Raw genomic sequence first — 16362 nt, forward strand, 5'->3', positions numbered from 1 at the left:
AATGTTCTTTTTCTAAGATTACCTACTTTGGATGTAAAAAAATCAAGTTAGTTTTCCTGTCACTTTACAAATTTGAAAAATTAGGAGATTTAAGGTGAGATATCAAGAGTAAGAGAAATGGGCCCCAAGCCAATGGCCCAGTTTTTTGGATATTTGAGCAGCATCCTAAGCTGGTTGAATCACTCATTGAACTTTTTTTATTGATTCTTAGGATCTTCTCCCTGTGGTTATTGTGTCTATGCCTTGTAGCATGGGGAGCCAATGAGGTGTATCTCATGTTGACCTGGAACAAGGTATACTGGCCGCTGAATATGAAAACACATTGTTTTCCCTCTTTGCACTCTGGTAAATCCCATACCAGAACACATGAAAACAGTTAATATGTCCCTGTGGTGATCTATAAAGGATCTCCAAGGAATGTTCTTGCTTGAATATGGTCAGGGGTTTTTCCAGGAATTTGGAGGTTCTCTCTGCACAAGGCAGTGAAACAAATTTGAAAAAGTAGGAGAGAAAAACATGAGTACATGACAAAACCCATCTGGGGAGTCAAACAAGTTACAACCCAGGGTGTTGACCCCAAGTCTTTGTGACACAAACTTTGATCAACTGGAGTGTGGTTTGGTTGGCTGTTTTTTTATTTCCAGATATAAATTTCAAGCCAGCTTACAGGCAGAAATTAATTCTCTTTTGAGATAATTCATGATCATGGCTGTTTGGTTCAGTATATTTTCAGATGCAGACAAATCTGTAGATTCCAACTTGTTTTTTTGCTTCAAGAAGGAATTGTGTGTTTGTTTCCACCACTGCGAAGCCAGTGCAACCATGTTACTATGTGGTCCAAAGCTTTCTCTTACATCTTCTTCCTTGTCACACCAAGTTTGGAAAGCCTCTTCCCAATAATTGGCTTCTTTCTCCCCAAAATTTACTATTGGCCATCCAAGGTGTTTGGTTAGCTGTATTGTAGAGGATGATTGGGGGGATAGGTTTATTCTTTGGCAATATTCTGGATTCAATATAAACATGTATTTGTAAATATCTGGTGGGTCAAGAGGTTCATTATATCCATGCCAAAAGGTTCTTTTTTTTACCAGGAATAAATTTAATGTGGCAGAGACATTTTGGATAAATTCTTCAAGAAAAAGAACATATTGATACTCTTTGGAGGTCCTGAGAACTTCTTTCATTTCTCTTGATATATATTCAAGATCAGAATTTATCAGAAACTTTAGTATGTCATATAAGAGCTTGAAGTTCAAATAACCATGTTGTTTTCTGGTTACTTTGGTGTTAAAAAATTGAAGCCTTGATATATCCACAAACATCTTCTTGATGAGAGCCTCATACTTCATCTTTGATTCAATTCCGGGGGGCATGAATTTTGTTTCCCCAGATTCTGAGCAATTCATCTTGATTGATTTTCCCTTCAATTTTTCAATTGTTTCTTGGATATATGGAGATATGAACTCACATTTAGTTTTAAAAATAGTCAAGAGATAATCCAATTCTTCCATATGCCAAAATCCCTGATCCATGACTTTTGAGATCCAAAACAGACAAGATAGCAATCAAAATCAATTCAAGCTTTTCTTTTGGAATACTAAAGAATAAATGAAATACCTTCAAGTAGTGCCTGTAAGTTTCCATTTTATGAGCTCAGAAGGATTCTAGACTTAAAGTCAATAGTGAGGGAATGTATCCCCCTTTTTTCTTTCCCCAAAAATGTATTGTTTACATGGTTCAGAACTAAAATCTTTCCCCTTGTTCCATTTAGGAAAAATTGAATATCTTTCAAGTTGCAAACCTTATTCTTTATTGATTCAGTGAGAAATGAGATCATAATGTCTTCCATAAATCTGAAAAGAAAATAACTTGGAGATGGGAGTGATTCCAATTTGTTCCAAAGTGTGTTCCATTCTGTGATGAATTGATTTCCTGAAACTTCATGCCTAGGGATAGTGACACCAAAAATCTTTGTTGAAGATGGATCTGGTTTAAAAGTTTCTTCAAAGGCACAATTCATTAGATGGAAATGCTCCCGCAATTCAACTGGGAAATGATGTCCATTCTTTGACACAAAAATTGATTTCATTTTATTCTCAAGGCCACAAATCCGCTTCCTCACTAAGCTTGCTGATTTTTGAATTGGGAGGACTGAAATGTTTCATTTTTTGCTTAATATTACAGCCTGTAGTTACAGAACATTTTAGAATAGGATGACTAACCTCCATGACATTCTTGGCCCAATCTATTGCTTGCTGGAGAAGGTAAAGAATTTCATGAATTTTATTTTCCCAGAAAGGTTGAACTTAGTCTTCCTTTGTTGCATAGGAATAATCATTGCTTAATAAAAAAAGGTATAAACTAACATTTTGCATATTCTGCATCTCTCTCAGAGCCTTGTAACAAAGGAGGATCTGGGTTGAATTTTGGGCCTTCAACATAGACATATGTGATCAGAAGGTAATGGTCAACATGAAAATCTTCCAGCATAGAATAAAGATGGATTGAATAAAATAGAGAATTTGGAAAAAGAATCAGCCCAAGTGGCTACTGAGCTATAGTTTCCCTACCTCCAGAAGAACCTCCAATAAAAAAAGAATCAATACTGAGTTTTTCCATCATCCCTTCACTTGCTTTCACATAGAGAGGGCTGTTTGCAACCAATAATTCCCACATAACTGTCTGCAATATGATATGCAACTGGCCAAAAAGTTGGGTATTCATGTTGATACTGCAAGAGCTGAGAGAGCAATTTTAGTACACCAATCTGCAGAAAATCTTTATTTTCTTCCTACCCAATCACAGTAAAGGAAATTTAGCCCAAAGTGTTGCCCATGGGATAAGAAGATCAGGGAATCATTACCTTGAACAATGAAGCTTGAGTAAGGTTTTTTGATGAGGAAATGATATGTGTGGGGGGAACATATCTTATCTTGACAGTTCCACTGCAAAATCTTGTTGGCATTTGCTGATACAGGTTTGATTGAGAAGCAGCAGCATTACTTGAAACAGTGATCGGAATTCACTGTGTCAAACAAACTGGTGAGACTCTTTGTCATTTGCTTTCCTAATTGTATGGTCAAGCTGGGGGTGTTTGAATTCGAAATCATCAAATCATAACACTTTTGAGTGATAATGTTTCATGTAACGTTTTAGAATTTTTGCTCTACTTTGAGTGTTTGGGTGGTAAATATTTCTGGAGGGTTAGAAAAAAAAATAGAGGCTAGCAAAGGGCCTTTCTTAGTTGGTAAAAACAATTGAAATATTTGCTTTATCTACTCCTGCAAGTCTGCTGAAAAAAGCTGTAAGGATTGAATCCCTTCACTGGAGCTGGAGACGGAGGAGCAATGGCACGGGCACGGAGGAGGAGTTCCAGGACCAATGTCAGGGGGCTTTGATTGCTATGACTGGCTCAGAGAGAAGGCTGTCAGTTCTCTACCAAACTGAGAGAAGAGAGGAAACAACAAGAGAGAAAGAAAGAGCTTACCTGGCTCACAGAGAAGGGTGTCAGTTCTCTACTGAGCCAGGGAAGAAATAGGACCAGGCTATTTGCCAAGACAGGCCCAAATCTCAAAAACTGGTCCTGTGGTGTGGGAGGTGGTCAACTTTGGTGTGAATTGCCCCCACAGTTCAAATCGCGGTTCTGAGAATACTGGTGCTCCGGAGCGTCTCTTGCAAATTGCCCCAGTTTTTGTCTGTTCGCCGGCGCACACTGTTGCGCAGGTGGCGTCGCGGTCCAGAGCTCCTTGGGCAGAATTTTTTTGGAAACTCCCACGTGCAAGTCCCAGAAGAATGGACATCCAGAACATCATTGGACCCGAACAACCGAATCTAACCCAGAACAGTGGCCATCGCTCAACGTCTGCCTCCGCTGGAACTACGAAGTCTGACGATTCAACAGAAACCGGCTCGTATCAGCTTCCGCCTCACATTAGCAAAGTCTTAGACGAACTAGAAAAAGAGGAAGAACTAGAGCTCCAGAACAGACCCACAGAGGAGACCGAACCAAGAGAATCAGACGATGAACCCACTACCGAAGAATTCATCACGCCCGAGGATATCGGCCAAGAATTAGACAAGGCACTCAATCTCGCTGAGCGCGAGTCGTACTGCTCCAAACAAGATGATCAAGACTTGAAAGAGTGGGGCAAGACCGGGCTTGATGGGCTCAAGAATATTTTCAAGAGGTCGTCGCCGTCGCTGTCAATTCCATCAACTTCTCAGAAAGTTGGCCAGTCGTCGGCTGACCTCAATCCTCCAGCTTGCCCCACTCCGCCTACCAGCATCATGGCTACAAGTACCCGGACCGATAAACTGAGCTCACAGGACGAGACAGGATCTTCTGCAAAGCCGCCCCCGAAGAAGTCGGTCACCTTTGCCCCTGAAACTTATTTGAACCCTCCCAAATCACCCCCCACATCTTCATCCCCCGCCCCTCCAAACCCACCCCGTCCATCTCCTGGGATCATGCTGTCCGACATCGTCGAACGCCCCATCGCTCAGCCCGGCATCATTTCCCCAATAAAACCTACCCAGCCTAGCAAGATTGAAGTCAACGGGAAAAATGCATATCTCAACCCACGCCTAGCCTCCCTTTTGCCGCGCGCTCTGAAATCTAAACCCGAAGATCCTGGATCTCAACAGGAAGAAGAAGAAGAAGAAGAAGAAAGTGCTGAAGAGGATGATCCAGATGATTCGGATGATGATGAGGCAAACGACGGCTCATCAGTATGGTCGGTCGACGATGAAGAGGCAGAAGGGGGGTCGAGCTGGCCCCCGGAAGACCAGCACATTGAAACGGCACTAGACCTCAGACAAGCTGCGATAGAATACCATACCAAACGGCAAGGGTTAGGGCTTGGTCGAGGGACCGGGCCATTAGGAGGCGACCGAGCGCCGGGCTCAGATGAGGAGGCCGAATGGGTACCGCTCGACGCCCGGGCCCAAGCACCAGGTGTGCCCCGACGATCCAACGGCCAGAGCAGATTCAAGACTGGACGGCCGTTGCATCTCTTGGATCCGGATGCTCTAGGAGAGCACAAGGTGGTCGACGGGAAGCTGTTTGGGGCTGCGCCGATCATCGAGGGCCCCGCGCCGACGATGGGCGCGGCCGTCCACCAGCTCCCGGGCCGGCCGGCAGACTTCTCGGAGCTGGACGACGAACTGACGGCCGAGGAAGTCGAACTGCTCCGGTCACGATTAGAGGCTCTCGGGATGGATGAAGAACGCCGGATCGCGGCTGAGAGGGCCGGGTCGGAGTTGATGGCTTGGATGGAGAAGGCTAGGTCTGGCCAAATCAACCTGGAAGATGAAGATTATGGTCCTCAGCCACCCCTAGATACTGCTCCTCAACACGCCCACGATCTTCTGCCTGAAGAACCATCCGTCGAAAGGGCATCCCGGAACGAAGGACCACCCGAAATCAAGACTGCTCCCAAGACTTCTGCACTGAAATCTAGAGCCGCAATCTCAAAGAATCCCTCTCCGACCACTGTCCAACCAGACGCACAAACCACGTCAGTCTCTTCTCTTCTTTTCTTCATCGATTATCTTTGTACTGATCTCGATCTTGCGCGTTTTTCGCAGATCACAGCAGCAACCAAATTATTCGATTAAAAGTATTCATGAATCCACAGAATCGATCCCAGAAGACAGCCCACCGATTCCTAAGAAAGTGTCGCGTTTCAAAGCCTCTAAAATCTACCATAATCTGTAACCTGTTTCCTCTGCCTTCACATTGATACCATACCAGTTTTAGCATTCCCTGTTGCTTGATGTCGTGTTCTCGAAAGCAAACAATACACCACAGAAAGGGATGTTTCATACATACACTTTCAATAATCAACTTGATCCACCATCTCTCTCTCTCTTGGGTAGTACTTGATCCTCCTGAACGGAAAGCATACAATCCGACGACTTTCATGATCACTTTCGATTATGAGTTTGTTCATCTAGTTAATTGGTTTGAATTTCGAAAAATGCGCAATGCTTGTTTTGAGAGTGTGTGATCAAAAATATAAGGATGTGTTTGGCTGCCCGCCTTGACGTGATAGAAAGAGTTTGGTTTTTGATATGTATGATTCATTTGGATGAGTGGTGCCAGCCAAATGTAGCCAAAACAGACATCAACGACTTGAACACACAGCGGTCCATCCAACGCTCAGTTTTGAGAAACTTTGCAATCAATGAGTCAAGTAGGTGATCGCGACTGCAAACAAAGAGACATTTTTTGTTATCTTTTCTTCCCCAAGTTATTTATCAAGGAATGCTACAGAACAAAAAAAAGGCAACTATGCATGTGTAGGTAAAATTAAGGAAGACTTCAACTACTGATGATGATGATCCAGCTGTATGTTGTGAAAGGGGTATGGAAGTTAATGGTTTTCTACAGACAAGCGAACTGTGACTTCAAGATCTACTCTGGAATGAGAACTGTTTTTGTGGGAATGTGGGGTTGTTTTTTTTAACGGGGTACATAGACATCACAGATACTTGTATGAACTAGAGGTTATATAAAGAATTAGCAGGCCGCTCAAGAAAGAAAGAACAAGAGAAAGAACAGAGACGGGGGCCGGTTGTGAGCTCAGTACTCCAGAGGGTCGTCTTCGGTCAGATGGAGAGGATGGTCGAGCATGTTTTCTTTGCCTTGGTGGATGGTGTGAGACAGATATAGCGCAGAGGCGATATTGGTCTGGTTGAAGAGCTCGAAGTTATTCTTGGTCGAGGGTGGCTGATCTTTGATGGCGATCTGTTTTGATTTGAGGATGGGATGGGAGGGCTGGTTGGGGTGGATGGTGGAGAGAGGGCCTGAGGAGGAGGCGGCGATGAGGATCTCGAAGTTGGTGGCTGGTGAGGAGGTGGTGATCGTGTCTGGGGATGAGGAGGTGGTGGATGAGGATGATGAGGATGAGGATGAGGAAGTGGTTGTGGTTGTGGAGGAGGAGGAGGAGTCGTGGATGAGTTGGGAGGCGAGATGGAGGGGCGTGAGGTCGGGCTGGAAGGAGAGCAGCTTGATGGAGCATGATCGGCTGAGTCCCGCGTCGAGCCGCTTGGTTGCCGTCGTCGTCTGTGGCTTCCGGCCGGCCTCGGGAGTCGGATGGCCGGCGCTTTGGGGGATGAATCCGTTCCGCTGGTGGGTGGGTGATTGGGGACGAGGCGGTTTGGAGGCCTTTCCGGAGAGAGGGGGGGTGTTGATGAGCGGTTTTCGGGTGTGGAATGGGCTGGCCAGTTCGGAGGGTGGTGGCTGTGGGAGCGGGTGGCTCTCGAGATAGCGTGCGCAGTGGTGGGTGATGTTGTCCAAGAGAGAGCTGTAGGAGGAGGAGGTGGTGGACGAGGCCAGCGCGGTTGGTGCTGCAATCGGGGGGGTTTGGCCGGGCGGGTGCTCTGGCGAGGATGCGAGGGGCAGGCGGATGTCGGAGAGGCTCAAGAGGCTGATGTCGTCGGGGTTGCCGGACCTCTGGCGTGGCCGGCGCTCTGCCGGGCTCGTGCCGCCCGAGGAGGGCTGGTTGTGGTAGACGTTCCTGCGGCTCGGCCGGTTCCGGCGGAGCGTGCCTCTCGGGGGGAGCGGCAGGACCTTGCCGTCCACGGGCTCGTCTTCCTGGGAGGAGGTGGGCGAGTCGTAGGCCGGGTCGTCGCCGGAGAGGTCAAGAAAGGAGCAGTCGAGCTCGAGGGCTAGGTGCATGCTGGAGGGCGGGCAGATGTCAAGCGGAGGGAAGCAAGAAGCAAGAAAGATGATGATTAAAGAACGTAAAGGAAAGAAAGAAAGTAAAGCAAAGCAAAGCAAAGTAAATGGGGGACGAAGAAGATGGGCCGGATTGGGAACTGGGCCAAAGGCTGCAGCAGTGGGGGATGTATGTATTGGGCAGCAGCAGTTTACTGTTTAGGCGGGGCCAGTCCTGCCCATGCCACCACTCCAGCAGCCTGAGCATACATACAAGGCCATCGCCAGCCAAACAGGGGTTCATGGGCCAAACCAGCCGGCTGCTCGGAGCCGGCGCTCCGATCACACATATGTATCCCTCCAAGCTTGCATCCAGGAATAATCTGCTCGTTGCGATTGCGCTTCGATCTTTTAATCTGTACAGCGCCCCCTCTTGCACCTGCCAACCCTCGCCAGCGCCTCATGGGCTTGGACACCTTTCGAATATGACAACCAAGTCCGGAGCTCATGGCTGAGCCTGCGATCCTCCTGGAAAGCGCCCCTGTGGTATTATGTCCGGCAGAGTGTTAGGGCGCACTATGAGCAAGAAAACATTGGCTCATGGCTCCCACATGCATCCTCAGGAGCCCGCCCCCTCGCCTCCCCGCAGAAACACAAACTCATTATAATTATAGCTCCATGCTGGATGATTGTTTAGGTGGATTGGCCATACGTAATAATCATAGGGAAGAAGGAGGAAACAGGATATGGATATGAATATGAATTCCTTTGGATTTCGAATGGGTGACAACAGTTCAGCGCACAAAGGAAAGCACGGTCCTAATCCATCCTACGAGCTTGTATCATCATCCATGGCCGATATCGCCAAGCTCACCAAACAGCTTTCCAACTTGATATGTAGTCATATGTAACCTTTGAAATTCACTCATTTTGAGATAATAAATTCCACATCTGGGAAGGAATTGATCAGCTAGGAGGCAAATGAGCCATACTTGACATCATTTCATGAGAGAAATCAAGTAGCAATATGATATGAAAGTGCTTGATTTGATGTGTATGGAAAGCAACCAAGAAAAATAGAAGTAGGCCAAGATAAATCAAGCCAGAGAGAAAAGCCCTGTTTGGATGCCCTTGCGTGAGAACTGGGTGTTTAGCACATGCTACCCCCGGGGGTTCAACAAAGTTGGTGGAGACGGGGGGCAAACTTTGGGTTGTGCATGATTATGGGGTGCCAAATGGGGCCTTGACCATTTATCATGTAACACTGGTGCGTCCAAACAGGGCCTAAATCAAGAAGAAAAAAAATCAAATAAATCTCTGAAGAAAAAGAAGGGTATCAATATTGGTATGTAGATCCTATGGAGAGATCATGGAGCTATCAATATGTAATAATAGCAATCTTACAGGTACTCAATTGATCATTGAATATGTCTCATGACAGGGTTTGTAAAAACTTATGAAGGTTAGAAAGAAATCAATGGATGATGTCTTCTTCTGTGATATAAAGTAAAATTATTTATGATCAAAGAATCATCCAGATCTTGAATCAGTATTTGTTCAGCAGTAATCCAAAGATTAATTTTGATAGTTAACTCACCTTTTCCTTTCTTCTTTTGTGAACTATCATCATCCACACCAACCATGGTTTCTGTATTTTCAAGTGTGAAAGATGCCAGTCAAATACTTGTGAAATCAATCTAAAATATTTAAATGTGATAGTGTTACATACTGCGTTTATTTTCAAATCCATTGTTTGTATTTCTGGATGATGCACCTATTCCTTGGGGATTTTGAGGGTATTTTTCTTGAAATCCAGAGGTGACACTGGGGGTTTGAGATTTTGGTTTTATGGAAATCGTTGGGTAGTTTCTTTCATCTTGTTTCTTATGATCTGATATCCTTTTACTCATCCTGTCTACTTTTTAATATCAAGGGTTGCACATTAGTTTCTCTGTTTCACTCACTCACTGAATGCAAAACATAAAGAGATTGAAAGGGAATCTCAAGAGTAAGATGATCAAGCACTAAGCCAATTCTCTTGTTTCTTGAAAGTTTGGGTGACTTCCTGAGTTGGTTGACCCCCCAATGGGTATTTGTGTGTAATATTGGGGCTGATTTCCTGCCTTTCTGTGGGCTTTCTCTCTATGCCTTGTGCAGGGACACCAAGGAAGTGCAGCTTTTCCCCAGAAGTGGGATGGCGCTCCTCTGCACAAGGCAGAGAGGTTAAGCCCACAAAGGAGGGGTAAAATTAACAACTCCAATTTGGGAAGTCAACCAGCCCAGTGTCACCCAAACAACTGAGCAAAGACCAATTTGAGTGTGGCTTGTGTAAAGGTAAGACTCACATTGTGAAGTGAAGTCTCTGTAGACATATTGCAGGATTATGTTTGTTTGGCTCAATATCTTGTCAGATTCAGATAAATATATGGATTTCAACTTGTTTTTCTGTTCCCAATAGGAATTGCATGTTTCTTTCCACCACTGGTAAGCCAATAAAACTGTTTTACTTTCTGCTCCAAAACCCTTTCTTGCATCCTTCTGTTTCTCAGGGTGAGTTTGGAAAGCCTCTCCCCAATATTTAGCTTCTTTCTCCCACCAAGGTTCTGATGGCCCTTGTGAAAGAAAATTCATTTGTGTTGAAGATGATTCTTGACTCTGGGGGAATAATTTTATCTTTTGAGTATGCTCTGGATTCAATACAAACATTTCTTGGTAAATATCTGAGGGATTGGGGGATTCATTACATCCAAACTCCAAGGATTTCTTTTTTACCAAAAATAAATTTGATGTTACAGCAAAATGTCGGATGAATTCTTCAAGAAATAGCACATATTGATACTCTTTTGACTTCTGGATAACTCCTTTCATTTCTATTGATATATATTCAAGCTCAGAATTCAATAGCAATTTCAGTAGTTCATAAAAGATCTTGAAGTTCAGAAGACCATGTTGCTTTCTCATTGATTTTGTACTAAATAATTCAAGATGTGAAATATCCATAACCATATTATTGATGAGAGTGTCATATTTACTTCTTGGTTCAATTGCAGTGGGAATGAACTTGATCTCCCCAGAGTCAGAGCAATTCATCTTGATTGGTTTTCCTTTCAATGTTTCAATTATTTTCTTTATATATGGTGACACAAGCCCATCTCTCATCTTACAAATTGTTAAGAGATAATCTAACTCTGCCATATCCCAAAAGTATTCATCATCCATGACTTTTGAAATCCAAAAGAGACATAATAAGTTGTTTGAGCTGCTCATTCATAAATGATAAAGGAAAAGAATTACCTTTGATTAAGGCCTGTAAGCTTCCGTAAGATGAGCTCAAAAGAATCCTAGACTTGAAGTCAATAGTGAGGAGGTATATTCCCAAAATCTCTTCCTTCAAATGAACATTGTTCATGCCATTCAAGACAAGGAGTTTTCCCCGTGTGCCCCTGAGGAATAATTGGATACTTTTCAAGTTGCAAATCTTCTGATTTATTGATTGAGCAAGAAATGATCCCATGATGTCTTCCATTGTTCTAAACACAAGGTAGGTTTTTGGATTTGGAATTGGGGTTGATTCCATTTTGTTCCAAAGTTTGTTCCATTCTGTGATGAATTGATTTCCTGAAAATTCACGCCTAGGGATGGTGGCTCCAAAAATATTTGTTGAAGATGGATCTGTCTTAAAGGTTTCTTCAAAAGCAGACCTCATCATATAGAAATGCTGCTGCAGTTCAACCAATAAATCATGCTCATTCTTTGAAGAAAAAGTTGATTTTATGGTATTCTCAAACCTGCACAAATACTTCCCTACTTGGTTTGCTGACTGTTGAATTGGAGGGACTGCAATTTCACATGTTGTGTTTACTATTACAGCCTTCAAATACAGAGAGGCATAGTTCCATAGAAAAAGGAATTGCTAACCTCTGTGATTTTCTCTTCCCAGGGTATGGCTCTCTGTAGGGAGTAAACAATTTTTATTAATTATATATTCAGAGACTGTTTGCACTGCCTTGTTTGGCAGCAATATATTTTTGTGACACCTGGTGAAGTGTTGGCAGGCCTGATCAGATGTCAGGAAAGAATAATAAGATATTTCCTGCATCATTTTGCTGCCAAACAGGCCATGAATTATTCCTGCCTTGTATTGAAACAGGCACAAATAGCATAAATTAGGGAAATACTAACGTTGCCCATGTTCCAAATCTATCCCATCTGGGGAATTCTGAACCAAAAAATTACCTGTGTTGATTTTTATTTGCATTGCATATAGGTATGATATGTGAGAGGTCAATGGTCAATATGGATATGTATAACTAAGATACTTGCAAAAAGAGAGCAGTCCACAGGATCCTTTTTGTATGATATACCTACCTCCAACAATGCCTCTGTTAACAAAAGAATCCTGAGTCAGGTTTTCCACCATCCTTTCACTTGCTTTCACATAGAGAGGGCTGTTTGCAACCAATAATTCCCAAACAACTGGCTGCAATATGAAATGCACCTGTCCAAGAAAACAAGTACGCATGTTGGCAATGGTACCACAAGGATTTCAAGAAAAAGTCTTGTGTGAAAAAAATCTGCAATTTTGTTTATCCGTTTTTACCCAACAGGAAAGATTTAGTCAAGATGGGTTGACATGGAATAAGAAGTGGGGCATGATTACCTTGAAGGATGGAGCCGGGGAAGTTGTTTGGTGAGGAACCTACCACAAGAGCTTTGTGTCACTGGGAGGGAGGTCACTATCTTAACTTGACAATTCTGCTGCAAAAATATTGTATGCATTTGATGATGCAAGTTTGATTGAGAACCAGCAGGCCAGCACGACTTGAACCCGTGATTAAAATTAACTGCGTCAAACAACCTGGTGAAACTCTTGACCACTTACACGCGTATGCGCAGGCATTACATAAAACTAGTCCTTCATAAACTTGCTTCTTGATTGCACGTCTGAAGCCTTGGTATAACTATGGTACGGTATGAATGTACATCATTCAGCCGTCGTTATTGTTTTGTTTTGTGATTTCCAATCTGTGCATAAATCTAGTTACGTGCCTCTTACATTTTGCAGTTGCTTGGCCTACTGCGAACAACTACATACACCCATTTGCACCCCCAGGTGTTTTTCTTCCATGATTACAACTTGGAGCCGTTTTTAAGGTGTTCATGACCAACATTTCATCACATTTTCAAGTTTCCATGATGGCTCAAGCCTCAGCAAACGCTCAATCAGGGCAGCTCAAAAAAGGATACAATTTTGACCATAAACATCGTCAATAGGCCAAAATTTAAAGGTGGACCCTCTGAATAACTATTGCTGCGCTGTGGTTTGTTGATCCAAAGGCTAGTATGAGTCATAGTGCTAGGCCATCAATTTGTTCTCACTAAACCAGGTCCCTCCCAATTTAGAGGGGGTCCTTGACAAGTCATCGGTCGAAACTGCCGAGGGGATGCCGGCAACTTAAGAATTTGTTGGGCGTACCCGATGCACACATGATGCGCCCGAGGCAAAAATGGGTGAGACTCGCCCAAGGAGCCTTCCAAAAGGTTACGATGACTGAGGACCAGAATTGACAATTTTTCATTGATTACACAACTTGTCTTTGGGGTATCCTTGTGAGCAATCATGTCGGGAGTTGGTCGAATCTAGTATATCTCGTCGAATGGGCGAGTGTCGTTCCAACAACTACTCCAAACCTGGTCGACCACTTCCTCTGCCTGTTTAGACGCCAGTGCCGCCGAAGAGCTAGTCTCATCCCCATTACCAGGCTGTGGTGATCCCGCTGATATGTGTTGAGCAACTGAGAGAATGGCTCGCCGTCGTGCACAGATCTGACGCTGTCTTGCAAAGTTAAAGTTGTGTCGATCGACCTCTCGAGTCCATTTGCAGTCCCCTGATAGGGCGTTGGCACGGATCTAATATTCCCACGGATGGTTAAACTCCACGCAACACTGATGCACAAATCATGGCCATGGGGGGAGAGTGTTTAAGCGAGACAACACGCACTTCAGTACATGCTATATGCCGCAAATTCGTCCAATCAATGGCGAATCGTCTATGGTCGTATGCATGAATTAATTCATGAGACAAGACATCCTCGAGATGACCTTTTGAGGCGAGCGATTCTGCACATAGTTTGATCTGACCTCCAGTCGGGGTTGAAGGATTCAATTCGTTGGGTGAAAACAGACCGGCAGACCGGACTGGACTACAAATCCCACAATTGATTGGCAGTGATATCGAGGCAGACGGTTGAGAGGTTTCGCCGGACGACGGTTGCGAATCCGGGACAGGCAAGGTCGAAATGTGCTGCAAGAGGTATCGAACCACTGGGCCTGGGTTCAATCCCGAAAGGTTGAGCTTTGATACTCCAAAAACGGAGCTACAAGTAATGTAACATTCAATTGTGCACTCACTGGTCTCTACCAAATCATCTTTCCAACCCCGACAACGACTCAGGAGCCATCCCTGTCTTTCCTCGCTCGATTGCAGCCCGAGTCCAGTAGTCATCCGCAGCTTCCGATTCCAGCGATCGAATGCGGTTTCATTATCGGGTGAAGAGTTGATTCCCGTCCCAGATGTCGGCGGCGGCGGCGGCGGCGGCGTTGGGAGAGTCGTTGCAGACGATTCAGATGATGTGAGCTTGGAGTCAGCCATGGCTTGTCTGAGTCTCGGCGGAGTCTTCTAGCCGAACGGGCGGAGCAGGATACATAACACCGCCGCCATGCCATGCGCGGCATCTGCACAGTTTCTTCGGGTGCGCATCATCAGACTGCACCCGAGGCGACACCCGACATCGGCTGCTTCAAGTCTCGGGTACTTCGGGAAACCCGTGCAATACGTCCCTCGACACAAACCATGGAGGCTAGCCTTACATTCAATCCCTTCGCGATCATGCTTCATCGACTCCTGATCAGTGTGGGCGGCATCCTGTTTTTCCACGGGGCGTACTCGGTTTACGTCGAACGAAGTCAGTAGCAAGACCGACATATAAACCCTGACGAGGCATGGACTGGTCGAGATACTGGAGTGACTGATCACGATTGCTGTTGCTTCTGAGTAGTTTTGTTGCACGGCGGGACAAGTTTGCAGTACATACCCTCGACATCGGTCAGTTGAAAATTTAGCGGTTTTTTGAGAGGGTTTTCACCTCCCCAAAAGAAACTACTGCCCATACTGATTGCAATGGATCTAATTTCGCACCCTTAGTTAATTAGTCAATTGGCGGTCTCGTTCCTCTTCCTGGTCATTGGTATCACGCTATCGGCACCGCCGTTAAAAAACATCTACTGGAAAGCTGAATTGAAACAAAGGTGACTTCATAGTAGATGGGACCCTCCTGATCGCCGCGGTATGAATTGCTGATACTATTGAAGAGAATTGGCAGATCGATCGACGGTTTCGATTCCAAGATGGGATTCATCAATCTCAACACTAATCTAGTTGCTCTCCGCAAAGACTGAGAACTTGGATGAAAAAGCATACAAAAAGGTGCATTTTTATTCAAGGGGAGTATTGTAATATTATTACTGAAGTTTCAACAGCTGCTACTTAATGCCATCTCGCTACCTATGGGCCTCAACTCTTTCCTGGTGAAAGTATCAAGATGTCACTTTGTCGGGGAAAGACTCCTTGTCCAAAAGGCAAGTACAATTTAAACAATGATGATCACGACCATTCAGAATTTTCCTTGGATTTGCCTTGTTTATCTTATTGGTGGCACCCAGGCACTACTAGCAGGGTTCATCATTTGGCTTTTGCATAATTTTCTTTTTGGAAATAAAACTGTTTGGCTAATCTCTGATAATGGATTTTGCTTGCAGTAGACAGAAGTTGCACGATTTAAGGTCTTGGTTGCCATCAGGGTCCAATGATTGGTCAGCTCCACCAATCAGCTACCAGTCCTTCCAATGGCCATGAAATGGGCAACCAAATGAGCCAAACATAAATTGCCTGGGACTCTTATCCATTTGCCTGTCATCCCATCACCACACCTCATCATTACAATCTAAACCAAAACATCCAACACATTCCCCCCTATTTCAATATGCAGCCAACTCCATTGCATCATGTACATGTTTTAAAGTTTGCCACAAATGCTCTAAACTTTGTAACACCATATCCCCCCTGAGTCTTGCCTGGGTGCCTTCCAACAAGATGCAAGCTTTTGAGTATTTAGCTTTTTGCAATCTTGGGCTTCTTCCCCTCCCGCTTCTCTTTGCCCATCTGTGCCACTGATATTTTTTAATTGTCTTTGTTTCCAACATTCCTTTTTTAAGTGAGTGATGCTTGTTGACACTGTGTGATGGGGGACACAAGATGAAAGACCTAAAGTTCACAGACTGACACTAATTTAACACTTTTACAAGTGAGAACAAAGGGCTGTGATTCACTAGTAAGGAGGAAATCACCAGAAGCAATCAGGTGTAGACCACATACATGATTTCTTGTGTTATGGTCAAAGCATACAATGTATGTGACACAAGCATGCCATCTCAACACACTGTTAAAATGCCTGCTTGCCTTCCAGAAAGAAAAAACCTTTTGAGTACTAACCTAAACTCTTACCATCCTGGGCTTCTGCCACTGATATTGTGTACTAGTCTTTGCCACTAGCAGTATTTTGTGAAGTGAGTGATGCTTGTAGACACCATCAAGAAACAAATCTGTGCAGTTGTTACTGACAAGACACTTGGCAAGGGCACTG

The 16362-nt window shown here is 44.3% G+C and overlaps 4 protein-coding genes across 4 annotated transcripts; 2 read left to right on the top strand and 2 right to left on the bottom strand.

The window, feature by feature from the left end:
- Positions 1-3792: 3792 nt before the first annotated feature.
- Positions 3793-5716, top strand: PtA15_6A853 (uncharacterized protein; the record flags this gene model as incomplete). The annotated part of the gene is made up of 2 exons (XM_053170601.1): positions 3793-5516; positions 5587-5716. 2 exons carry the CDS (start codon positions 3793-3795, stop codon positions 5714-5716), a joined length of 1854 nt encoding a protein of 617 aa, XP_053021776.1.
- Positions 5717-6583: 867 nt separating this feature from the next.
- PtA15_6A854 (uncharacterized protein) lies at positions 6584-7681 on the bottom strand (the record flags this gene model as incomplete). Its single annotated transcript, XM_053170602.1, has 1 exon — positions 6584-7681. The coding sequence occupies one exon, from the start codon at positions 7679-7681 to the stop codon at positions 6584-6586; it is 1098 nt and encodes a 365-aa protein (XP_053021777.1).
- Positions 7682-13300: 5619 nt separating this feature from the next.
- Positions 13301-14312, bottom strand: PtA15_6A855 (uncharacterized protein; the record flags this gene model as incomplete). The annotated part of the gene is made up of 3 exons (XM_053170603.1): positions 13301-13570; positions 13662-13990; positions 14072-14312. 3 exons carry the CDS (start codon positions 14310-14312, stop codon positions 13301-13303), a joined length of 840 nt encoding a protein of 279 aa, XP_053021778.1.
- Positions 14313-14384: 72 nt separating this feature from the next.
- On the top strand, positions 14385-15118 carry PtA15_6A856 (uncharacterized protein; the record flags this gene model as incomplete). Its single annotated transcript, XM_053170604.1, has 4 exons — positions 14385-14625; positions 14719-14765; positions 14865-14968; positions 15043-15118. 4 exons carry the CDS (start codon positions 14385-14387, stop codon positions 15116-15118), a joined length of 468 nt encoding a protein of 155 aa, XP_053021779.1.
- Positions 15119-16362: the final 1244 nt, after the last annotated feature.

Source organism: Puccinia triticina, chromosome 6A (assembly GCF_026914185.1).
Source record: "Puccinia triticina chromosome 6A, complete sequence".
Classification (NCBI taxonomy): domain Eukaryota; kingdom Fungi; phylum Basidiomycota; class Pucciniomycetes; order Pucciniales; family Pucciniaceae; genus Puccinia; species Puccinia triticina.